The 27,671-nt window shown below is 34.1% G+C and overlaps 1 protein-coding gene across 1 annotated transcript in view; it reads left to right on the top strand.

Moving 5' to 3' along the window:
* The first annotated feature begins 1,969 nt into the window (after positions 1 to 1,969).
* LOC108766639 (uncharacterized) overlaps positions 1,970 to 27,671 on the top strand; it is a 40,151-nt gene continuing 14,449 nt past the window's right edge. The window contains exons 1-3 of the mRNA XM_018516047.1: positions 1,970 to 2,277; positions 4,314 to 4,493; positions 16,396 to 17,295. Coding sequence (XP_018371549.1) covers positions 2,175 to 2,277; positions 4,314 to 4,493; positions 16,396 to 17,295 — 1,183 coding nt within the window. The 5' untranslated portion in view covers positions 1,970 to 2,174. The remainder of the gene's footprint in view (positions 2,278 to 4,313; positions 4,494 to 16,395; positions 17,296 to 27,671) is intronic.

Raw genomic sequence — 27,671 nt, forward strand, 5'->3', positions numbered from 1 at the left:
CATTATTTAATTATATAGTAAATTATATAGTATAATGATATTGTATAATTATATAATATTATCTTATTTCCAATTGAGACATTCCAAATAGTACAATCTTATGTACAAGCTTGTGCGTTGCTACACGTTACGCTATGCGTTATGCATTATGCCTTATGCATTACGCAAAAGTCTGTGCTGCGGCCTTTAGACTTGAATATTTCCGATATGTCTGTTCCGAGCATATCGTTGACGGAAAGTTAAGTCGAAGATGTGTTGTACTAATAAAGTGGTTAATCGCGGGCCTAATTAAAACGTGAACGTAATTTAAGTTAGGGAATACTGCGAGCAAGTCTTGAAAGATGGGCCACATTTGCATCAGAACGTACTAGGGCAACTGTTCCTATTACTATGCCTGTCCCTATTAGTGTGTGCTTTTGTATTTCGATAAGTCATAAAAAAAACTAGCATAAATAAATAAGAAAAAATATTTTTTTTGTTAAGTTAAATTATTAATGCATACGATACCGAAGATAATATTTTATTTTTTGAGTATTAAAGTATTTTAAATATTTTTCGAAAGATATGAGGAATTTATGTGAATCTAGTAATACGTACCGCAAGATTTTAAGCTTGACCCTATTAATATGCCCTGTATTGGAGCTGAGAATGTTGTATTATGAGTGTACTTTGAAATAAATATAATTGAAATTATGCTTTATGTAATATTAACATAAACAATTAGCTTAAATTTATTACCTGTTTTAGTAACTATATGTTAAAACGAGTCAAATGTGGATAGGCACACAAATTGGGGGCATTAATAGGTCCATCGCCGCTTAGAGGACTCATTAATAGGGACAAAAACATGTTTTCTATTTTTGTCAAAAACATTATAAAGTATTAACATTTTTTAGATTAAAGAAATATTATAAGAAAAAGAAGTAGTTGAAAAACCGATATTGATTGCAAGCAGATAAAATTAAAGCTACAATATTTAATAATTAATTCAGTAATGAGCAAATTGGCTAAAAGACACATTAATAGGGACAGTTACCCTATGTCTAAATGGCTATCTCTGAAAAAGATAATAATTTTCAAATTATATAACACATAAAAATTTTAATCTATCTTCATTTAATGCAATGTTAAATGAACTCCTATTCACGATGCATTCAATCATAAATTCGAAATTGAAATTTTCTAAAAAGTTCATTATTTGTATCTCTAAAATATCATTACTTAATCTTATTATAAATATTTTATATATTATAAATATTATAAATATATTATATTATTTCATTCTCGCCATAGTGGAATTCGAATCCACTAATCAATCTGATTCTACCATGATTTTCGCATTTCTCGCTCAGTCACGGACAATCATGAAGAACTGAATTTGATGATTAGCCATTAGATAGCATTGAAATTTACGTTGGATAGCATTGAATTTTAAATGGAAATTCGAGATTGAAATCTGAGTTTTGATATTGGAGATCAAACTTGGGATTTGAAGAACGACTATAAATTCGGGCCTTATCCAATGAAAAATGATAATAGAATCGACATCAACTCGATGTCGATTTTACTTTCATTTTTCACTGGGTAGGAATTTCGTTTGTCGAATGAATACTGTTTTCTTAGTTTCCCTCCGTCTGTGTTTTATTACTGGCAGCCTTTATAAAAATTTAATACTAATCAATTTAATTACTTATTTCGAATAATGAAAGTAGTGTTAACGGTACTAGAAAAGTTACGTTTAAATCGAAAAAAATCATTTCTTTCGTTAATTTTTTCAGGTTGAAGTGAAAATACCTTTGAGGAAAATAAAAATTTACTTGATCTCAAGAAATAACGTTTAAATAAAAGAAGCTTTTCTTTGACCGTATAGCACACAACATAGGTAATACACAAATTTCTTTCATTCAAATCAGTTTTTTTTTTAATCGAAGAAATACCCTTTTCTCTGGATGAGGACAGATTACCACGTCCACCCCGCTCTCGTTCAACGAATGTTGACGATGGATGTTTTTACAGGTCAGCGTGAACAATCACGGGAACCTGAGAAGCGGCGATCCGTCACTCCGTAACTCGACGAGCCGGAATGCTCCTACGACGTCCTCCGGACTGAGCTTCCTGGTACGTGAGTCAGGATCACCGGAACTGCCGGGCGGCCCGGTGGCCTCGTGGCGAGGATGAGTGCCAAGATATCGACGGTCAGCCGCGACAGCGCGGCACAGTCAACGACGAGCCATCGCGCCGCGAGATCGTCGCCCGTCAAGAGATCGCTGTCGCCGGGTAAGTGACACCACACGTTGACAATGACAGGCATCGCCCATAGATCTTCATCGTGAATTTTCACCCGTAAAATTAGATTTGCAGCTGGCGCTATTGAAAACTGGATTTGCATTATGAACGATTTGTCTAATATATATATGTCTTTATATTTTAATAATCCAAGTAGTCTAGTTGGGTTTTATAAGGTGCTGTTTGTTAATAAAAAAGAAGTTTCTGTGACACATTGTGAATAGAATTCGGGTAGACGACTTTCTTATGTGCCGTTTGAATTAGTGATTGTTTGACTTTTGCAAATCAAAATAATGTGTGAAGAATGGACGGTATGTTGTTTACAAAATATAAATCTTGCAAAGTGATACCAACACATTTTATTGCTTTCTTTTTTTCGTTTATTAATCATTATAACATTGAAGTTAATAACTCGTTTTTAAGTTTCAGAAGTACAAACTTATTAATTTTACTTATAATATTGTGTGACATTTTTTAAATTCACGAAAAATAATTTAAGCAATAAAAGTCTAATGTTTTTTTACACAATTTATATAAAGACATTGTTAGTATAATAAGATTATTAACTTGCTTTCTTTATTTGTATGTGTTGTGTTGTTGTTGTGTTGTGTGTTATTTAAATTTAATTCTTTTGCATTTAAATTTAATTATTGATTATTTTGAATTGATAGATAATCCATTAAGGTCTGTATTTGTATATAACTTTATAATTAATATTGACAAACATTTATTATATGGAAATTTATTGAAGTTGGTAAGATTTTTATATTAATACAAATTTCCCTGTTACTTGTAATTAAAGACTACATTTAGTTTGTCTCTTTTGTTTTAAATTTAATATAGTTGCAAGTCATATTGTAATTAACACTGACAAACATAACTTTTATTATTATATAGAAATTCATTGAAGTTGGTAGCAGACTTTTATATTAAAAGTATATTTATTCCTATTTATTTGTAGTTAAAAATTACATTTAGTTTGTTTCTTTTTTTTAGAAAAAATTTGATAGCTGTGCTTCATATCGAAAATCAAGAATAGATTATTTTTTAGTCACTATTTTTTCTACTATTTTTATTAATGTTATTTAAAAACCTTTTATTTAGTCGATGCACAAGCAGTTTTTCATATAAAGAAGAGCACCATTTTAAAAGAATGAGGCCAAGATATTTCGCAAGTATTGGATTTTCTTGATCATTAAGCGTATGACTCAGAGTTGCAATCTCAGACCACTGATGAGTTTTGTATTGATAGTTTGACATTTATTGGCTATGTATACATATCGTAAAAATGTATGATTCAAAGTAAAGACAATTAAGATGAAAAAAGAATAAACTTGAAATACATAAGAAATAAAATTGAGAATTACACCGTATTATGCACTGTATTAAGTTATAGTTTAAAACAATAATTGGATAAATTAAAAAAAAATAACGTCTTTATTTAAAAAAATGCAATTTATAAAATTGTATACAAAAAATTATTGAAATTTTTTGAAGATTTTGAAATTTCTTTGGATTCTTTTATATATCTTAATTATGCAGCATCAAACAATTTTTATTGTATATTAATAATCTATTTATAGATTATTATATATAGAATAATCTATAGAAAACATTGTGTCTCTAAGTTACAATATTTTACAGTATTTTACAGTATTTTACAGATTAAAATCAAAAGATGTTACAATGGCTTTTAAAATTCAGATATAAATAATGTTTTATTCAGTGAAAGAATCTGATAGTGGATGGTATATAAATGTATACAGGAAGTATACAGATTCAACTTATTTGCTCACGTGAAAATATAGAGATTGTGCAACGATATCGACATAGTTATTAAAAAAAGTGCTGTCACACTAAGTAATATCACATAAAGTTTTGCAATCCGCATACTGGAGCAATGACACACACGATGACACCGAATGATGACGCACCATCGTCCACGTCAGGAGATTGCACGCAGTCAGTCAACTCAAACAAAGGATGTATATACCTGGCCTCACGTTCCTTTTTTTTTCATTTCACAGAGGCCAGTGGCACAGAGAGATCGCCGAAGCGTGCAGCCGTTTTGGAGCTGAAATCGTCCTCGAACGGAACTTCTGGCCGATCGTCATCTGAAGAAGTCAGTGAGATGCCGATTCTAACGAGAGTTTGCTCTCCTGCAACATTACCGAGGTTAAAGAGATTCCGATTTCGACCCATTGATGGTGAGTCGTGTTTTTTTTTATTAAATCTGCGTCGATTAGTTGCATTTACCAGAAAAAACAGTTTTGCTATTATTGTAGGATTTTTTAATGTGATTAATTTACACATTTAAATTTAATGAGGATCTAAGGACATGAACTAATTATATTAAAAAATCTTGCAATATTAAATTGCAAAACTGCATTTTCTGTTCAACGCAACCATTAGGGTATATACGGGTATATAACTCCGGTATATACGCCGCACCTAACAAAAACTTAATTTATTAAGTATTATTTACTATTTTTAAGATGAATTATATTAATGAAAACTTTATACTATCTACTACTATGAAAAAAAATATTAGAAATCCGAAATACTTATTTTTCGTGTTAAAAAAAAACTTTTTGACATCTCTCTCTGCATTTCTGCTATACATCCCATAGGGGTGGGATGATATATGACTACTCATAGGGGGAGGAAGCTCATGAAAAAATTTACAAATAATGCTTATAAATAAGACGTAAAATGACACAATAACTCATAATGAATTATATTAATGAAAACTTTATACTATCTACTACTATGAAAAAAATATTAGAAATCCGAAATACTTATTTTTCGTGTTAAAAAAAACTTTTTGACATCTCTCTCTGCATTTCTGCCGTATATTCCATAGGGGTGGGATGATATATGACTACTCATAGGGGGAGGAAGGTAGCTCATGAAAAAATTTACAAATAATGCTTATAAATAAGACGTAAAATGACACAATAACTCATAAAATATGTTTACAAAGTTTTATTAAGGAATAAGAATGATAAAAGTATGTATATGAAGTAATAGATAATAATTATATTTTTTCTACATATATTACAGTGTTATTACATGAGATACATATTTCATGTAATGTGTTTATTGCATTTAGTGCATTGAATCCAATCTGAGTACTTATATGCTTTGGGCATAAATCCGCTAAAAATGCCGTGTATCCCAAACAGGTAGAACATACAAGACAACAAGCTAAATATAGAATACAAGAGCAAAGCACTTGTATTTTGCTATACAACATGCTTTATTATTCCTCTACACTTATGTATCACGAAATAATCATTAAGTCTTTTACGCGCCTTATAGTAATTATTTTATGTAGATTATAATTTATGATGACGCTACTTATTACAGTGATAAATCGATTTAACTCACAATAATTTCATTAATATTGACAGTAAGAAACTGAAATTATAACACAATACTAATAATATAACATAAAGGCATGTAACAGAGTAGTTGCAGCAAAAATTATCCTCTCCTTCTATTTTTTCTGACTTCTACGGCGTAAATCCCATCGCGGCGTATTTGCCGGAGTTACCCTATTGTAGTTTATAACTCTCGATTTTTTAATTTGACAAAATATCCAATTTCTAAGAATTTTATATGTTAACTATTTTCTAAATTTTTAAATCTTCAGTTGCTAGTGTATCCTTGTATTCTTCGGATCCCGAACTTTTAAATATTTGATTGCGTTTTAATTCGTTGATTGTGAGTTTTTATGTGAATCCTTAAAATTTTGCTGGCGTCACTGGCGTGCATTGTAAAGTATTTCTATTTTTAGATCCTTATACTTTTCCATTTTTTAATTTCAAAAATATTAAAAACTTAAAATATTTTAATTGTGTGTGCATTAATACTAATTTTTTTCAAAATATGAAAGCTTCAAATATTATAATATTTAATATTAATTTCGTAAAATAGGTATTAGAAATTAAAAATATTAAGTTTCATATTTGGACTAAAAAATTGTAAAATCATATTATTCAAAGAAATAATTGCATTTTAGCGAGACGAATCAGTTCTTGCTATTATTGAATCATGATTTTCCTTGAAGAATGACTTGCATTTTTACAAAAAAAATTGATAACATTTTTAAAGAGCGTATCATAAGAAAATATTAAATCACCAAATATAAAATTTAATAAAAATTTTACTTAATCCTTTTATCAAAACTTCTCGCGCGCGAAGTTATAATTTTTTTTAGCACAAAAAATTACAAGCTTTTTTTGAATTATTTAAAATTTTGTCGAATTTTCATGAAAAAAGCGTCATTGCCTGAACATTATTATGTAAATACATATGTCTGAATAACTAGATATATTAGCGCATATATGCGCATATATGCGCATACATGCGCATATGTACATAAATAACAGTCGCTGTTTTCTTAGGAGTGTTTTTCAATTATCTCAGTCTGCCGATTACAGTAATACATCAATTGAATCACAGCAATATTTAATTATAATTCTGCTTAGATATATGAAATTAAATTAAATCATTTAACGAAAGATCGAGAAAAGGACATTCTCGAAAATCGCATATTACTTCAACGCTATCAGACTATCGATAATTGCGTGACAGATTATATTGCGCGTATATTATCTTATATATCGTACTTGAACGAATCGTATTTTATCAGGCTGATTTCGTGACGTCTACCGATATAGTATGTACAAAGGCGCCTTATCAGCAGCAGCAGCGGGTGTTACGTGTTACTATAAAGCTGCCGTATCCGAGCTCGTGTAAATCGTCATTATTCTCGGCGAACAATAAACCCTCGAGGCGATACGCACTCAAGACTCGAAAAAAGTTAAGAAATCAGGGCATTTAACTTTTACGTTTGCTGGCATAATCATTACCTAAATAAACAGTCAACACAATTGAAACAATTAAACTTTCTCTCGAGAGCTAACGAGAGCATCGCATCTCGACGGAGAAGACTTGTAAGATACGTCAAAGAAACTATAAAAAAATGAGAGAAATCTCAGAAAATAAAGTTATACTTTTATCAAAAAACACATAAAAGTTATACAACATATATCTTGAAATTGTTTTATCTTTTTTTATAGTTTTACGTCATAAAGAATATAATATTTGTTGATTTAATGATAAGATTTATAGAGCACGCTTCATAAGTCTGTTTTATCTGACTACAATAGTTTCATTGAGGAAAAACCAACCGTTCCAAGGCACTGTTTCGCTTATTTTTTCATTTTTAATAACATGACTCGAGATAACTGATATGACTGTCGCGGCAATTCCTAATTAACGTTATTCATCATTGAATGTATATCACCGCTTTTTTTGAAATCATAATAAGTCTCCGAATTTCAGAGAGGCAAAATATTCGGTCTTCATATCAGTGTCTTTATATCTTTGAAAGTCTTTCTTGTCTGTAGATCTTTGGATCTACGCGAATGTTATTTTCGAGAGAACGTTCGCAGTTACCAAACTGTTTACGTGCTTGTCGTCAATGTCATCTCGCTCTCGTCTAAGAATTCGTAAAAAGATTAACGAGTAAGATACGCGCCAAAATTTCAGCACTACAGCTAAGTTAGTTATATTTTTATAGTTATAACTAAAGATTTGTGTTCTCACTCAGCATGTCAGCGGAAGCGCGTAGCAAGTCGTTCAGATACGAAGAGAAATAAGAGAAAGAGCAGAATCACACGCCCTGCGGCATCGGTGGGTGCATCGATCGATCAAGGCAGTTGTACAAGTGATAAACTGGAATCTTCCGCATACGAGGACACCGTGTGTGCGAGTACATATGTTTATCATTCGTTCGACCCGACTGATGCTCGTGTGTATGATGTCAGACTCTATCTTTGGTGGACGGAGTAGATGAATATACGCACGAACACAAGCTACGTGCTTGCGTGCGCGGAACTTTCCGGGGAGGGTTGGATCCTTAAATTTCTGGATTTTCTTGGGTTTCCTATAGATTCTGAAGTCATTAAATTCTCAAATTCTTGAATTTCCCGATTTCTATTTCGTCGAATTTTCAACGTTTCAAACTCTATGATCGTTAAATCTTGCATTTTCAAAAAGGAAAATTTTTTAATATTTTAGTCTTTGGAGTTCTCTTACATTTTCTGAGAATTATCATTTTGGACATTCGTGCAATTTTCCATTTTGAATCCTTCAAAGCTGCCTCACTCAAAATGATACGAAAAACATCATATTTCTATATTTGTAGGAATTTAAGTTACAACACTGTTGTAAATCTTCTAGATGATTTTGTGAATTTTTGAATTGTAACGTGACGTCAAATGAATTGTTGTGAGAAGAAAGAACGTAAATAATGAGATATGAATTTGCGTCAGGAATTAATCAAAGTGATTTCATCGTTTATTTAGGAATAATCTTTTTTTTTTTTAGTTGAGAGAAAGAGAGAAGAAGGGAGAGAGATAGAAAGAGAGAGCATTGCATAGGCATCGTGGAATAGGCGATTAAATTTTCAGAAACAGTTATCATGCGAGTACGAAAGCGTCAATGCCATCATAACGCTAGCAATCTTATCTCTCTTGGTCAGATTAATGGGAACCTCTAAGAGAGCACACCGATTAATTACGTTAAACAGACATCCGACGCTCTATTCTCTCATTGGAAAAGGTCGAGCACACGTCTATGTGAGGCTGCTAAGATCCAGAAAAAAAGTTAAACAGCTATTAGATAGATGAAAATTGTCGGATTTACCTGAGAAAACAATACGCGTGTGTTAATCATGCTCTTCAGCTTTTTATCAGCTTGCACATACACAACATACGAAAAGTTGTCCCATTTGTATGACAAAATTATCGCGCGTACCGAAATAAAGCGGTTAATTAACGTCAACAAGTGCTACGCAATGTTGATTATCCGAAGTACATAATTGACGAATAATTGATCCACATTTATCGAGCGAAACCGAGAAACTGTACACACGGTACAAAGTAAGCTACTTCTTTACACTATTCGTAATTATTCATATATCAGTCCTATAATACTTTTAGATCGTTCTCCGTATTTAAACAGTTTTTTTTATCTTTCTAGTTTACTTCGATATTTTCTATGGTTACTTTTTTTATCGAAGAGCATGAAATTGACATTGATCACCTTTGTGCTAATTTTGGCTCGTAACTAATTAAAGGAAGACTTGAAAATGTTCTGTGCGTGATTTTTTTAAATGTTTAATTTGACATATATAATGGATGAAAAAAAATTATATCAAGAAATATTTGAAATACTTAAATTTTCATCGAATCCTGAAATTCTTCGCGGAATTCGAAATAAAGATTTGTTTTGAATTTGTGGTATCTATTATATTTCTCTCTCTTCTAAATTTAATTGATTTTTAAATTAAAAATCTTTTCTTGACGACATCACCGTAGAAGCATATCACTTATTTGCGCAAGCCTGTGCACCGATTGTCACTGAGCAAACAATGCACAATATAAATTCTGATACGAAATTACCTGAGAAGAAATTCTCTTTAATCACGTCTGCTTGAACAACTTTTCCGTCTCTCCTTGTACGGAACGCTTCAAAATCTCTCAACTTTCTTGTTTGTAACTGCACGTTATTCAGAGAAATATCAAAGTGAAAAGGATCGTGTGCTTTTTTTTGAGCTGAATATCGGAAAGTTGGTAAAATAGAAAACGCGAAAAATTGTCATAAACAGAGGAATGGTGACGCGATAAAGAACCCTGTGAGACCATTCGATATTAATATTCAAGATGGTGATTAATACTATCGATCAATGGAAGCCCCTTTACACGCTTCATTGCTATAGTTCTCACGCGCGATCTTAGTGATACTATTAATATTCGAAATACCGAGACTGACATCGATCGAGCGTGCGCCAGCAACTCTTTTCTCGGTACGGCAGTGTCGCTGTGGCGTAATGTATATCTCGAGACACCGGTCGTGAACGTACGTACAAGTGTGTACAATATGTGCGTGTGTGCATACACGTAAAGCGCGTGTGCTTGCGGCGCCGTCGACGGATGAGTCATCGCGCGCGCGTTGCGCGTTGCACGCACGATGGCGCAGAACTTCCTTTTTTTTTTTCCGTTATTGCCGATAGTCAATATTGCATATGAGTGCATATTATATCAGTCGGAAGAATCTGGATTGAGCAGTTCTAAGATACGAGGAAACTTTTACTTTACGGTATACGTGGCGCGTTTTGCGAGAAGCTTGAAACTCGAAAATTGGCGAGGATCCTACATTTACAGGATGTAAGGATGTTACGGATACGACGATATAAGAGTCAGTTGTGAAATATATTAAGATATGTGAAGGTCATATTGAAAATTAACGATGAAATCAAAATAAAATTTAAATAGAGATGAAATGGAAATAAAATCATTGTTGATAGATTTTATAAAAAATCAGTTTTAAATTTATACGAAGATACTTTTACAATAAGAATTAAATTTGAAATTAAAGGCGGAATAAAAACATGATTTAAATTGTGAAATGAAACTTCAATTAAAATCAAATTTTGTGCTTTTACGAGTGCGTTATTTGAATACAAATAATATATTGATATAATAATACATTCCCTAAATAACTTAAAAAATTTTGAGATACTCGATCAGAATTTTATTTACTATGGATCCGAGTGAATTGATTGAAGATTTATATAAAAACTTTATAAATGTGATTTTTAGTTCTCATGGATAAACGAAGAAATATCAACTTACAGTGGCAAAATTTTGTGAAAACTAACAGGTATTTTCCATCAAAAGTTTTTAAAAAAGTTTCTTCCCTGAAGGAAACCAGACCAGTGCCATTGCTCACATTTTCAATACGGAAATACAATACAGAATAGAATAAGAAAACAAGTATAAATGACGAATGTTAGTTTGGAAACATTTTTTGAAGTATGTTAATTTCAATATTTAATAGAATGTTATGAATTTTTGTAACAGTGTGGTACTTCTGTGAATTTTACATAAATGATTTTTCTTATTGAACAAAAATGGAATTTTTTGCGAGCTTTCTTCTCGCGGAAATCTCGAAACAGACACGACGCCTCTATAATACGGTCAACGAAAGTAGTACCGATAAGATTGTATTTGACATTACTTTCTTACGAAATATCGTATTTGTAATACTGTTTATTTTTCTCCGAGAAAAAAAACTACCGCTTTAAAGATTAAAAGACGTATCGCGATGTGCGTTAGGTTTGGTACGAGGGGTTAAATTACGCTCCTGCGCAGAGCTCCGGCTGCGGTGACCCCCGTCCTCCGTCGCGCCGGCATGGGCAAGCGTTCTCCACTCTCCTCGAATGTTCTCCGCTCTCCTCGTCGCCGGCGAACTCGTCGTCGTCGTCGTCGTCGTCGCCGCGTTTTAGCGGTGAGCCAGGCAGAGGCAGACGGCAGGCCAGGCCAGGCCAGGCTTCTCCTCCTCAGTCTTCACTCGCCGGCCGTTGGCAGGGGATCACGCATTGATCGCGCTCCCGCGCTGCTGTAGATCTCCCGTGTATCGGTGCACCTCGCGCATTCGCCGTTCCCGTAGGGAACATGTTGGCCCGACGTGAGCATCGCGGGGCCCCCCGGGTCCGCGCGATCGCGCTCTCTTGAGACCCGTGACGTCAGCCCGACGGTCTGTCTCCACCACGTTCCACCTTTCCTTATCTTCCCTCTTCTCTCCCGGTTCCTTAATCCTCGATAAGATCGCACGCTCGCGGATGGTACCGTGTCGGGAGTGCGTAACCGAGGGGCTGTTCTTTCGAATGTAATATTCCACCGGATCTCTCTTCCGTTCTCGTACCAAGATCCGTGGACCAAGAACTAGGACGCTCGGAGCACTGTCGCTGGATTTCTAGTCATCGGACCGGACTTCTCGGTTTCTGGATATGTAGATGCAAGGTGTGTAATCGTGATTCTCTTCGAGTTTTCCAGTCACCTAGCGCCTAGATGACGCAGATTTTCCATTGGAATGCATGTATTTCTTGCATTTTGATTTCCTGAATTTGTATATTAAAGTTCTGCAATTTAAATGCGTTTGTATCTTTCATATTTATAATGCCTTGGATGCGTAAATCGGGAATTAAAACACTTGGAATGCCTCGAGCTTTAGATTGTTCTATTTCTACGTAGGCGTTTAATTGAGCTGTATCTTCGGATACTTCCCATGAGTTTCTATAAACATTGCCCGTGCATAACATTAATGCTTTTTTAATGTGAAACTTCAAAAGCAGGAAATTGGCTTTTTTCGATTCTTAAACTTTTAAATCTTTGAATCTTGAACTTTTTGTAGGATTAAAAAAATTGTTTGATATTTGATTCCGATGCGTGTTTATGAGTTTTGTACAAATGAGCATAGTTTTCCCGAATTTTTAGATACTTTTAGCAAAAGACAATTCTGTTCTATAAAAATTATTAAAAAATTTCTATTTCTTTTTGTAAATTTAACTGCAATCGTTATCTGCGCTATTTGAATTTTGCTGCTTCTATAGTCTTTTGGTATCTAATTAAAATAAGTCATTTCAAATGCTAGAAAATTCTAGATAATATAAAATTACATTTCATACTAGGCATAAAAAATATGTAACTAGAATAATTGTATTTTTAATTATTTGCAAATGAACCGAGAGTTTTAATTAGTTGTGTCAGTTAATTGCTATCGAATGTAGATCAGGAATATAATAGTCATGTAAATGAGAAATCTAATCGACATGCTTGTGGTCCACTATTTTTTAAATTAAAATGTAAATTAAAATTAAAATTTTTTAGATGTATATTTTTAAATTACTGAGTCTTTTAAGTGACGAGTTTTTATACCCATAGCTGGCAATCGAAATAGATGTTAGAACGTTCTGAGATATTAGATTATATTTTGAGTCTGAATTTTCAAATGTATTTTTAAACTTTTTTTAATTTATACATTTAAAAATCCTCTATATATATATATGTATATAATTTACTACATCTGCAATTCAAAATATTTGGCAAATATTGCGATTATGAAGAATAAATAATGAGATGAATATAAAAGATTCCAGATTAATCCGGAGAAACTATCATTTTTTTTTTCGAGTGAATGGGAGAATGCAGAGCGACGTGTTCCGTACGATGGCAGGTGTCGGTGTTACACCTGTCCGCAGGCTGAATGCTCCGGTCAGGTTGCAAGTAGCGATAGTTCCAAACAAATATCTCTTTATCTTTATTTTAGTCAGCACGACAATAAATTACTTTACTTATTACGTTGCAACCTGTTCCATGAACATCGCATTAGTTCTCAATGACGGACTCTTTAAAAAATGCGAGGCGGACTTTCCCTTAGCGTAAGCGGGCTCATTATACTTTGCGATTTGTATATTAAAACTATAATTAAGGCTTGTTTTTTTAAAGCTTAATTTTTTAATTTGTTAATTATCACATATGCGATCCTATAATATACAATATTATATTGTTAATTTTTTAATTTTTGTTGAAGAAAAATCAATAGTAAATTAAGAGAAAATTTAAATAGTTTTTCCGTTATTTTTCGTTAATAAATGACACGAATATTTTTTAGACAGCTTATAACGCATATAATAACAAGAAGTATACAGTAAAAATGTTTACAAACGATAGAAATAAATAATAAAAGTATATACATTGAGTTTTTAATATATTTTCCTCTTATTGAAATAATTTGAAAATGAAATTATTTATTCACGGATTTGAAGCTTTTAATTCATAAGTTTTTAATTTATTTATGAATAACGCTTCAGTTAAATCTCTATTGAAATTTTTTGTTAAAAATATATGAAATGAAATATTTTTCATATTCTTATTATTATTAAATAATTTTATGTACACCTTATGTAAAAAATAATATTGCGATGTTCAAGCATTTTTTTCCTAGAAACTTTCCAGATATTGATTTTATGCAAATAAAATATCCGTCAATGATTTTTCACGAGTATCTCTTTGGAGACTTTCTCGGGTCGTTTGATAATGCCTCTTTGTACGACCGCGTTTGCGAGAGATATCGATAGGTACTGCGAGGGTATCGGGCCCATCGCTAGTCGCGGGGTCCCACTTGCCGCTCGAAGCGTCGAATTCCACAGCGTTTACTCATACGAAAGAACGAACTCGAAGACTTCTCGGGGCCGGAGAGAAACTTCGATGGCGGAAGAGAAGTGGGAGAGTGGTCGGGCAAGAGAGAGAAGAGAGGGAAGGGAGAGAGAGAGAGAGAGAGAGAGAGAGAGGGAGAGAGAGGGACGAGTCATTTAATTCGGTCTAATTCTATTAACATTTTAGAATTTAACGAAAAGATCCAATTTTATTGAAGAGTAAACATCACATGAACGTGAAAACAAAATACAAATGTAATCTCATCATTGAATTCACGATATAACGTTTTCAAAATTTAAAGAGATTGAGAATTCAGAAATTATAATTTCTCTTTAGATCTAAATGTAGCAACTTATAATGAATACATTCTTTTTGTATGTTTATGATTATTTTTGACATGTGAATTTTAAAAGTTATGAAAATGATGTCAAAACAAAAATTTGTGAGTAACAAAGTCCAAGGATCTAGGAATTTAAGACGAAGCGACACGCGGGTAAAGTACGCGGCGTTATTTATAAAAACAAACAAATCGCATGCTAGCGAATCCCGGGTATCACGTAATTTCTAAGTTAGTACATCGTCGCTTACAACAGATCTTTCGTAACGCTTGGGACATTGGTCGACATCCAACTGCCAAATTAGAATTGTAACCGACCAAAAGAACGCAAGGATACGAGAATTCGAAGAGATGACAATCTATACTTGAAATACAAGCATGGAGATATTCAATTATTTAAATATTGTCTTGCATAGAAATTAGAAGACTCTAATTCGAAGGCATACTGGACTTTATACTTATTTATCAATTTTATTCAATTACCATCTTTCTTATGTTTTAAGTATTTGCAGCCAAGATAAGATTACTGACTTTTAGCAAGTTGTAAAAAAACAGAACTTTGTGAATTCCAATGTAGAAATATAAATAATTCAAAGCCTAAGAAGCATTAGAAATTTTACAAAATTATTGTGAATTATAAATTGCGAATACAGGAAAAGGAAACGTGAAAAAAAAATTAAGCTGGTGAAAATAAGGTAACTGTACTTTATATGGCCTAACACTAAGTATAATCTACTCGCTGTTTATGAGTAATTACATAGTAAATTTTACAACATTAATAAGACTGTCCGTTTGACTCGATTGATCGGTTTATTGCTCAAGTTGTTTATTCTGTAATTATCAGTAAAGCAAAATGCAAAACGTTATAACGTAACATTTCGTAGGTAAGTAATTGCTTTCTATAACTACTTAGAGATGATTATTAATTTTTGTAGTTAATATTATCATAGTTGTGTATTGTAACATTTTTTGTATACTTTTATTGTTCTAAACTATTGATTATAATTCACATATTTAACATTGTGGAGATAAGTAAATAAGTAGATAAGTCAATTGTTCGAAAATAAGTTTTTTTGGTGTATTTTTACATATTAATACGTTAATAAATTTTTAATAAATAATTTTATAAAAGTACTATTGGATCTCATTATATTTTTCATTTCTCTAACACTTTTTTTTTATGGCAAAGAGAACAACTTAGATCATATTGGTATATTTATATCCAATATTATTTTTTTTAATCTTCACCACACTCATGTATATTTAAAAATGTTTCATAATTTTTAATGTTCAGAAATATTTCCCCAATTTAATTTTGCATTAGTTTTCAATTTTGGATTCAGCAAAAAATTAGAATAAAGTCACAAAGCTTAGGTAGGCCATATAGGGTCCAATTAACTTATTATAACGAAGAGAAATAAAAATATTTTTTTCTTTATATTTTTTCATTTTGCTATAACATAAAAACTGCATGATTTTTAAAATTAATTAACAACTAAATACAATTTTTGTTTCTTTATTCGTTCATTTTAATATTTCTTTGCGAACATACGAATTTGTGGAAACAAATGAAATACGCAAACCGCAAGAAATACGCGAATAAGGAATGCGCGAATATGGAGCTTTTATCGTATCAACTGACGTAAGGAGAAAAGAGTGAAAAAAATTGCTGACATATCTCGATCGTTGACATTTCAGCGCCGACCGCAGGACCGTGCCACGACGTAAGCACTATCGACGTGAACTCCAACAATCACCACCATCACCATCATCACTGCGGACACAATCAGCACGACCATCGGCCTCAAGACCGAATTCCATCGTCCTCCTCGATGTCTACCTTGCTATGCTGCGAGCCAGTATCGGCTGGCCGGCCTCGGGCCAATCTAAAGCTCGTGCTGAACCGCAGCCTGAGCGAGCCAGGACCGAGTCCGTGCGCCTTCCCAGCACCAACGACCGCTTCGTCGATCATTAATAACAACAACAGCAACAACAATCCCATCGAACCGCCTTCAATCGTGATCAACGAGGAGGTGAACGGCGACGAAGACGACGACGTCCATCGTCGTGGCTTCCATCATCTCCATTACCATCACCATCATCATCACCACCATTTTCACCATCATCAGCACCTATCGGTGACTACGAAGCGCTGCAAACTGGAGACTGCCAGCCTGCCTACCAGCCCCTGCTCCGAGAACGGCCTTCATCGCCAATTAGTGCTAAGCAAGACTCGCGTCATCACCGCAGACGACCTTGCCCAACGTCTTGTGCATCTTGAGCGACCCTCCGCCGTTCCGCCAGTGATTCTGGATTGCAGACCGTTTACATTATACAATGTCAATCACGTACGCGGTGCCATCAACGTCACTTGTTCGGATCGCTTCAACCGACGCAGACTTCAGCTGGGAAAGGCCACCCTCGCCGATCTCGCATCCGCTCGCGAGGGCAAAGAGCTGCTCAGAAAAAGACAGTTCAAGGAAGTCATAGTGTACGACGAAGGTACCGACGATCTGGAACATCTGACCGCTCAGAATCCACTATTTCTGGTACTCGCTGCACTCGTGGACGACGATCGGGAGCCGGCTGTGCTGATCGGTGAGCACTCTTTGATTTTTTTCGCACACCTTTCATCAATGTGCTGATTTATAAATTTGTGTAAAAATGAAAATGTGCTCAAATAATCTCGATTATTTTTTTTGCACCAAGTTTCTCCATTTAAGAACGAAAGTTTTCCAAAGAAACTGAATATGTATTTATATAAACTTTTATGTTATCTTATTTGAAAACAAATTGCAAAACGAAACTGAATATCTGAATGGAAAACTAGTTATTTCTGTATATAATTATTACTACATTGGCTGTAATTTAACTTGTTAGCTAGGTACGATTCTTGTGCTATCAAATATAGTACAACTGATAGTGGCAAGATAATGGTATCCGAAGATATCCTACGCACGGTTGACCCACACATATTAGCAATACATCTTAGACAAATTTTTCAGTTGATACCGCGTATGATTGTTTAGAGATACACAGTGATAGATATTGCGCATTGTTGTTGGAGATACATAGAGCTAAAGTTTTACGGTTTAAATTCTGTTAATATATAAGATAATATGATAAGTAGAATTAGTAAAAATTAATTTATTAGAGGGGGATATAACGCAAATAATTTAGAAATAATCTAAAAGTCTTGAGATTTAGCGATACAATGACTCTTTGATCAGAATGAGGTCTATAAAGTTATAACAAATCACTACGATATATTTTCTACACGCCAATCACTGCCGACGATCAATCTTCATTGGCCTCTCCCTCTTATTTTTTCTTATTTGTTTACAAAAGTGAGAAGCGGCCGCGAAACGGCGTACTGTTTGTCGTCTATCCGGTCCTCGACGTGGGAGTCGAGTCTCTGGTTTTCGGAAATAACGATGATGCGAGCGCGATATTTCTGCCGACCCGCCAATCGCGCGTCGAAACTTTACGTCGATCATTCTCCGCTATCATTTTTGCGTTTATTATTATATACTATTAACTTTTTCTAGTCTTCCACTTTTTTCTTTTTTACGATATATTATTATATTAAATCCAATTTCTTAGAAGTGTCTTTTGTAGTTCCTATCAATTTCATGTTTTTATCATTAATCTTCTTTTTCATAAATCAGCAAGATATATATATATATACATATATAAAGCAATTATTACGGAACGCTGTTTAAGCTGAAATGAAAGAAGACGAGCAGTCAAAAATAATTCATTTAAAAAAGCAAAAATCAATATTGGAAAGAATTAAATTTACTTTTCTATAACCCTCTTGTGTATTTTTGCACGAATATAATTTTTTCTAATATTTACTGAAGGAAAATAATTGATTTAATATTATTTTACATTTCTCTCTCTCTCCAGTTGCCCTTTTATTCGCTCCATATTTTCCACTTCACTTCTTTCTCCTAAATCAGCACTGGCATAATTTTATTTTAGATACTGTGCGCGTCTTTCTGACGTAAAAACTGTTCGCGAGAATTTAAGAATGACGTATAAACGGCCTTTACATAATTTAAAAATCCGAGTCATTTAAATGCAAACTACTAGACTTAAATAGAACATATTCCATTAAAAAGCGAAGGAAACGTTGTCTCTGTGTACGGAAAATCTCAATTGACATTTAAAGTCGCGTTGTCACGTAATAACATTTAGATTCGAGCGGATAACGATAAATACAACCTTCGTCTACAATAGAATCGTAGATCTAAATGCTACGCTACGTGAATGTGAAAATTAGGAAGATTACTGAGGGCGGTGTGTGAATCATATTTCCGTTCATTTTTCTGAATGGAATTTGTCGCGAGATATAATAGGGACTGAGGTTTCGGAGGGCTTCGAAGAAAGGGAACGCGGATGAAGAGATCCGTTCGAATGGATCGCGTGGCTGCGACGGCGACGACGACGACGACGACGGCATCGTGTGCTCGTCGTCGGCGCGTATGAAGGCGAAAGGTGGGGATCTATTCATAGGAGTGACTCACGTCGGAGATGACGCCGCGAATAGTCGGACAGATTTTGCGCGCCGCGATCTGCGCTTTCGCCGTGTTTTCGCGAAGCCGCGCAGGGAGAGATGAATTATAGCGGAGCATTATGGGAGATTTGTCCAGAGTTTACACGCTAATCGTGCCGAATTAAATATTAAGCCCACATTTAGCGTACTCATCGCTAAATATGGTCATGATTTTATGAGAAGCGACGTAACCGTAGGCTTCGCGATAACGGTATCGTCAACGCTCCAGCGATAAAATTTTCAAAGTTGAAGGATATAAATATATAGCATGTCACGATGCACAAAACAAAGGATCAACGTGTAAGAGTCTAAAGACAGAGATTTAAAATCTATATTTTTAGATTATTTTTTATTTTCGTATCCAGAAATCCATAGAATCGCAAATTGATATAATTACTCATTATAAATATAAACGTCTCGTTATAAAAATATATATTTAAAAAAAATTATCGAACCAATTAAAGGCACAATAATAATAAAATTCGAAGGCGGTGGAAAGAAAAGGAAAAAAAAAATATATTATATTATATTTTTTTTTTTTTTATTACAGATAGACAATTTTATTTTTTTATTATTCTCAGGCATTTCTTTCTTCGTTATTCAACAACGAGCAATAGGCGTCACTCTTGTCATCGTGTCTGGTTATTACATAATTAGTAACGATTCGCGGCCGCCTATATACGAGACGTACGAGACCGCAAAGCACATCGTGTGGCTCGTTTTGGCGAGGCTAATGTGCGCGTCTGGTCTCCCGGTCGGTCCCGATCGCATTTTTCTCAGACGACAACTACGACGGCAACGACGACGACGACGACGACGACTGACTGCGACGTTGAAGGCATGAGTCACCGTGTATATCGACCCTACGGCATGTTTACGCTGGCTAAGCGCACGAACGGCCATATGTCAAAATCACGATTGCATAACGTATCCCCTGCGTTGTCGCCGTTGCGTCTCTCATTCTCTTTCGGGATATTTAGATGTGAGTCAGTTGTACAGGCTACGAGATTTTTCTATCGCTGCGACCTTAACCCTTTCAGGTGCGTCCGCTCTTCCGTGCCTCCATCGTGCTATACGACTCGACTTTCGCTCGGGAAAGAGGCTAAAAAATTGCTCGAATAAAGACTTAAAAGGAACGAAGCGGAACGACGTTGCGTCCGTTTGTAAGATCGCGCATATCTTGGAATATTGTATTTTGTATTCCAACACTTTCTAGTAGTTTATTACAAGAATTCAATCGCTAGAAGCTATTCGTTTTACTATTCAAGAATAGTAGAATGTACATATTGTTGTTAATTTTATTAAAATATGTATGTATAAAACAAAATTGCAACAAATGTATTATTTGTAGTGTCAGTTTCTCTAGTCGACATTTCAATTATTTCACAGTTATATCTTTCTAGTTCTAGTTCTTTCAACTTTTAAAACTACGTACTACAGCTTGTATTTTAAGACGAAGAGTTTCAAAGTACGATTCTATTTGTAAAGTCACAGAAAAGATAATGTGGATGGAAGATAATAAAAAAAGTCCTAATACAGAAACAATTGTTTTATAATATGAATCAATATTGAGTAAATACTTATTAATAATCATTAACAATTAGAAAAAATTATAATATGCATAAAATTTAAAATTGTATAATATATAATGAACATATAATAAATGAATCAATTAATTTATTATTATAAAATAATTTAATAATAATAATAAATTTGATATAAAACAATTATAAAAGTGATTATAAAATCATACAGATAGTAACAATAAATCTATATATAAATTATATAATAATCTCATGAAAACACTTAAATACATATTTTAATATATGAGCAAACGTTTTGGAGTATTTAGAGTTAATAAATGAAGCTGAATTCGAAGCTTAATGAATTAGTCATCGCTCTCTGAAGCCGGGGGGTTGCTGTATTTTTTCCATTGTACCGCTTTTTCATCCCCCTTCCGCTTAAGGGTGCGACGAGAAGGTGGTCTAATCGAGGGGGAGCGTGCGCCTCAGAACAACGTACAACGCATCTGGATCAGCTGTCGATGACGATTATTACGTATGAGTCATCCGATACACAGCTCGCTTTAAAATGTATCAATGACTAACGCGCGTCCAGCTCACAATCGCTTCAGGCTCCCCCCTTCACCCCATCACCCTTCAGGTCCCTTTGTGTTGTATCGGCGTGATTCAAGTACTACTAGGATCGTGATGGAGGATCTAAAAATACGGGGTGTCTCCGGTGACTCTAGACGTGTCTCGTAATTACTCGTCAACTTATTTCTATGGTATCGACGTAAATATACGAGGGTGTTTCGATGATATAAGCTAAAGAGGATTTTCACAAGCGTGCCGGAATGATTCTACATAAAACGATAACGTAAAAAACGTAGAGAATTTTTCTCTATCTTGATGCTTTATTTTTGAGAGAATTGAATTTGTACATGCAAGGAGTAGTATTGTCACTTTGTTTTTATTTTAAGCTTGTATTGCTGTCACGACATCGCGTGTCATAGATTAATAAATTCATTCGACAACTATTTTATCGGTGTCGAGTAAAGTGTAAACTTTCTTTTTGTTTCATACCGTGATTGTTAAAATATATTGAATTTAGATTTTAGCAAGTTAAATTGAAATTTAAGCTTAAGTTATAAAAGGTATTACAAAGTAAACATTGTAATTAAAAAAAAAATTTTTTTTTTAATTCCTTTAACCAGACAAGTTTCTCATAGATTTTTGAGTACTTTTGTAAACGATTCCATAAGTCAAATTGTACCAACACGTCGGGTTTCCAAAGTCATCCAAGTTTAATGTACCACAAATGAATTTCTTGAGATATTTTTCATAAAAAAGTTAATCTTAAACGTTATCTTAAAATTCTGATCAGAAATCATGAATGTATTGTTCATCCTCTAAAAAAATGCATTTTTTAAATTTTAATATCTTTATACTTTTTAGCCACATTATAAAAGATTTAAATACAGGATTTTCTAAAGATTCGCCCCTATAACGATGAAGTCATGTATACTTATAATTTCTAGTATGTGTATCGATAACTACAAACTAGAAATATTATAAGTATATATGACTTCATCATTTCGTGTCGCGTGGCTTCGTGTAAAAACGACTCATAACCGACAGGTCGCAAGTTTAAATTCCTCATCCTGTATATACGGAAAAATTTTGTAATCCATACTAACTTAAAGAGAGTCGTAGAGGAAACCTGATGTGTTGGTAAAATTTGGCTTTCTGTATTGTTTTCAGTATCCAAAAATCTATAAGAAACATCTCGATTAGTTGAAAGTAATGTTTTATTGCTATATATATATATATATATAATGTCATCCTTCTATTTTTCAATGATTTTTCTAAAGGCAAAATCTCGTATAAAAAGGGATTTCGGTCTACACGTTCAACTTTTTCTCGTTCATGTTGAATTGTTTTATGTTTATACACAACAAGTGAATGGCAGCTGAAACAGAGTTATAGGATTACAACTCGATCCGCTACAGTGTATCCGCAATGTTCTTCCCTGGGAAATGTAAACGGTGCATTGGCAGTTAATGATACGCTGCATGTTATAACGTAGTACTGGTTTATGTTTTTTATATGCTATTTGCTAGTTTTATTACGTATAGACAAGTAAGATTCTTACAAACTGCGACACAGAATACATTTTACAAGGATGCAAAAAATTACAAGGACGTAAAAGTTATAAATCAAAAGTCTGAATATATAGCAACAGAAAATTTGTAAACTTAAAAAATAAATTAAAATTTATTATAGCCTTTTCTTGGTTATTTAAATATATATGTGTATATAAATTATATGTTATTATTCTTTTTTCTAGCGTCTAAGATTCAAGAAATAGATATTTAAAGTCGAAAGACTCAAAGTCATAGCATAAAAGAAAATTAAACGTAAATTAAAAGTAAAATTATTTAACAATTAATTTAACGTAATCGATTGATGAATTATTTAACAATAAATTTAACGTAATCGATTGATGAATTGATGAATCATAGAAAATAATATAGAGACCATGGTACACGAAAAACTTGAAGCGGTAAACAATGAAGGAATTGCTCAATCATTTTCCTCGATCTGACTTACCTTCTCGAGAATGCCCGACTATGAGTAATCTGTTTGCTTATATTGCTTAAGTTTCATTGCTTACGTTTTTCTTGCGCTTTTGAACTTTTGCAATAGTAAAAAAACATTCTTTAACATAACGAAATAGATCAAACGTCATAAACGATCTGTATAAGGCTAATAAAACATATTTTGCAAGACTCGCATTTTGCGCAGCTTCGTCCTCTGTCGAATTTCGCTGAAGTTAAACATAGCCAGCTCCGTAGTAACCTGCAGATGTGTACCTTACACCACGGCATTATAATACGGTACCACTATCGCCAGGCTCGAAGTGTTAATCGGCCATAGCGAGCAACACATTCAGACATCCGGTCATTGACTCGAATTCCCTCTGAAAATATCGGATGCAAGAGAGGGCAGGAGGGAGACGGAGGGCTATAGAAAGAGAAAGAAAGAAAGAAAGAAAGGGAGAAAGAGAGAGAAAGAAATGAGGGTCGCGCGGGGTTATTAGCGCGAGATGAATCAGCGCGAGCACGCGGACAAGACAAAACGAGCGACCGTACGTCCTTCGAACTCGTCGGAATTTCCTTGAGACTGGACGAGAGCGAGCGAGCGAGCGAGCGAGCGAGCTGCGCTGTGCCGTGCTATGGTTTCCTACTACGTTTCACGCAGATGAGTCAGTCAGTCGGTATGATTCCGCGGGTTATTCGTGGCGGGAGCGGAGACAGCGTGTAGCGCTACGCCCGTTAGCCCAAAATAAGGCCCGCAAGCCCGCAGCCGAATCCACGCGCGATCCTTGGACCCGTCGCATCATCTCTGCCAAGTCGGATTCACCCTCCGACGCACCCTACTTCTCAGTCCTCGTCCGACAGACACGATTTTACGCCTGTAGCGATAACCACCATTAGCCAGATTGTCCGTGAAGTCGTGGAAAATTATCGTTTAGGTCTCGTGCCGACGTTAGACTTAAGTTACAATCGGCATGACTTGCTCGCGATTTATCTGCGACTCTCTTTTTCTTTGTCTGTCTATTAATCTACAAAAGAAGAAGATACGCAGCGGAGTCGATTAGGTGTTAATGACAATATCATCCGTGCACCGTGAACGAGGATACATTCCAATTTGATTGTCATAACGCCCACAATTGGCAATTAGATGACGTCAGTCTTTTTGCGGCGGTTAAAGTTCTTGAAAGCGTAGTACTTCCCGAATTCGAACGACTAATTGCAAACACGTATGATTAGTCATAATAATCGGTTAGGTCTTACTCCGATCCGCCAATGACAATATCACTTGCGTCATACTATGAAAATTCATGGAAAAATACGTCGCATAAACATGGGCTTTAGTGATGATAAAAGACGAATAATGTCCTTCCTTGGAATCAATCATCCTTGAAGCCTAAGGACTTCGCACAAATCATCAGAAATCATGTATTGTGGAATACACTGCAGTTTCTGATAGGTTGAAATTTTTATTCTTTGTTCTCTGTCGCCTGTTCCTTTTATTGTGCGGAGTCCCTAAGAATTTTTTAAGAACACCGAAAAAGAAGTTTATAAATACTCAGATTAGAGTAAGGACCAGGGTCCCTATTTTTGAAAAGAAACGTATACAAAAGTTTAGGGAAATACTACAGTATACGTGACATTATTATCGTATATGTTTCTTTTCAAGAGATATATGATGGTTTTAGGATTTAAGGTGATCCCAATGACTAAACATGTATCTATGTCCGAACACTTACACAAAATTTATTATTAAAATTAATCTCAAATGTTTTTTTAAATATAATATATTTAAATATTATAATTTCACTGTAATTTTTAAATATAACTAAATTATAATATTCTAATAAAAACAGCATTTGAGATTAATAATAATAAATTATGTGTAAGTGTCCGGACATAAGTATATGATTGGGACGTTTACCTTAATGCAATTGAGATTTAATTATTTTACTCTATTGAATTTTTACTCTATAAGAACTACAAAATATTCTGTGCATGTAGATTTTTAATAGGTAAATTAAAATTTTATTTATTTTTGTTGAATAAGTATTTTTCTATATCTCTTTTCCTCTAACAAGATTAAGATACAGGATGTTTTAGGTTACCCGCATTTCCTCTTGTCTATTATTCTAGAAAGAAACAAAACCAAGATGATCTTAAGAAAGACATAGATAGAAGGAAAATCTCGAGTGTCCCGTGTTCACGATAAAATTTATGAATTAAAAATGCAGATACTAGATAAGTGATAATAGTTTTTATTAGCTAAATACTTATATATTATATACTCTCATTGTCAGAGAAAAACAATGATATTAAATTTTATACAAGGTGTTCGGTAAAGACTGTAACAATGCTTAAGGGTAGATTCCTAAGATCATTTTGAGACGAAAACTCTAATATCAAAAAGTCGAGGTTTTAATAATTTTTTAATTATAAGCACTTAAGGTTATCGAATCGTACCGCTTGAAGTTTGCGCGTTCGGATGTAATACAACGGAAAATCCAACCGCACCTAAGCGGGCGAACTTTAGGCGGTATATGATTCGCTAACTTTAAGTGCTTATAATTCAAAAATTATTGTACCCTCAACATTTTGGTATTAGGATTTTCGTCTCAAAACGATCTCAGGAGTCTATCCTTAAGCGTTGTTACGGTCTTTACCGAACACCCTGTATATAGAATTAACGTACATAGTTGAATAAACTATGTTATAGTTATATAATAACTATAAAATAATTTATTCAAGATTTTTTTTCAACTGTGCATTAATTTTACATATAAAATTAAAATTTGTCTAGTTATCGCCTTTATAATTGCTATCACTACGTTTCTTCTTTGGGTGTTCCATAATACAATATTTATTTAATACAAAACTTATTTTTATCAGTAATGGTTATACAATGCAGTTCATAAAATCGAGTTTTTCGAAAATTAAAGAGAGGTCTCGATAGACCTCGTTACTGGATCTAAGACTAATTTTTCTATTTCGAATGTTTTCTTTTAACATCAGTGAAATAGAAGATCATTCATTTCAAACGTATTAAAATTTTTGCGGGAGAAATTATATTTTTATTGTATTTCCATTTTAATCTTTCGCTTCCGACGTCACAATTCATGATTACGAAAGAGAATCCTTAACAATAGCGTGCTTTATATAGAATTCAGTGGTGTCATCGATGAGCGAAGGGTGACAATTGATGGCGTTCGAAAGATAGTTAGTGACTGCGTTGATCGAACGCGGACGATATGACAATCCGTAACTCAGGGTCGCGCGTAGTGCTCCGACAATGAGTCATGCTCAACCGCATCAGGCGTCGATATCAACGACATTTACGAGCATATGTTCGACACGCGTCCTTCCATTGGTCATCGAATGACGTATGATTGAAAACGATCGAAAAGAGCCAGGCGCGGGACGCGGGGAAGAACTCGTCTTGAAAATCCATCCTGTTGTTTTTTAAAGAGACGTTTAACCCTCTCCCCTCACGTCATGATCGTAAAGGAACACACGTGTGCCTTCTCCGCGCTGACAAAATAATAAAAAAAAAAAAAAACAAAGCGTTTATGATCGCGTTAGCGTGCTGGATGTCTTGGCGCGTCCTTGTGCGCGTGACGTGCGACACTCGCGAGCTGTTACTTTATTATTGTTACGCCTATGATGTGCGTACAACAATATATTATTACGTTGTCGCGTGCATACGATTGATATGTTTATGTACCTATTATATATCTGTCTTATATCTATCCGTTGCATCGATAGCGACTTGTTTTTTTATTGCAAACTGCGCCGTAATATGTTAAACGCTATTGATAAGAATCCGCGTGCAGAGGAGGGAGAAAAATTCAAATCGCTCTTAAATAATTCCCGAGTCTCCTCCCGAGTCGTTTGTCATAAAAGATATTCGACTTGCTTAGTCATTAATTAAATCTTCGAGTGATACGATTACATAATAATTTGCAATGGAAAAAAAATGCGCGGCTCGATGAAACAGTAGCTGGGAAACCGAAGGAACTGAACACTTATCTGTAATCTATACGATTCTAGACATATAGACGTTCGTCATATTGTAAACGGGACACTGTAAACAAAATTTTTACTAAATACCAATGATTCATATTATATCGTAATCTTTTCCCTGTTCTTTTTTTTTTCTCTCTCTTGTGGTATCTGCGTAGATACTACGCAGATCTTATCTTTGGGTGAATTGTGTACGTCATTCCTGGCGTATTCCTGGCGTATAATGAATTGGCACTTGCTTCACGTTCGCCGTATTTTAGTGCACAGTCGTGAAAACAAATGCACAAGTTGGCGAGTGTC

This window comes from Trachymyrmex cornetzi, unplaced genomic scaffold, assembly GCF_001594075.2.
Source record: "Trachymyrmex cornetzi isolate Tcor2-1 unplaced genomic scaffold, Tcor1.1 scaffold61, whole genome shotgun sequence".
NCBI lineage: Eukaryota > Metazoa > Arthropoda > Insecta > Hymenoptera > Formicidae > Trachymyrmex > Trachymyrmex cornetzi.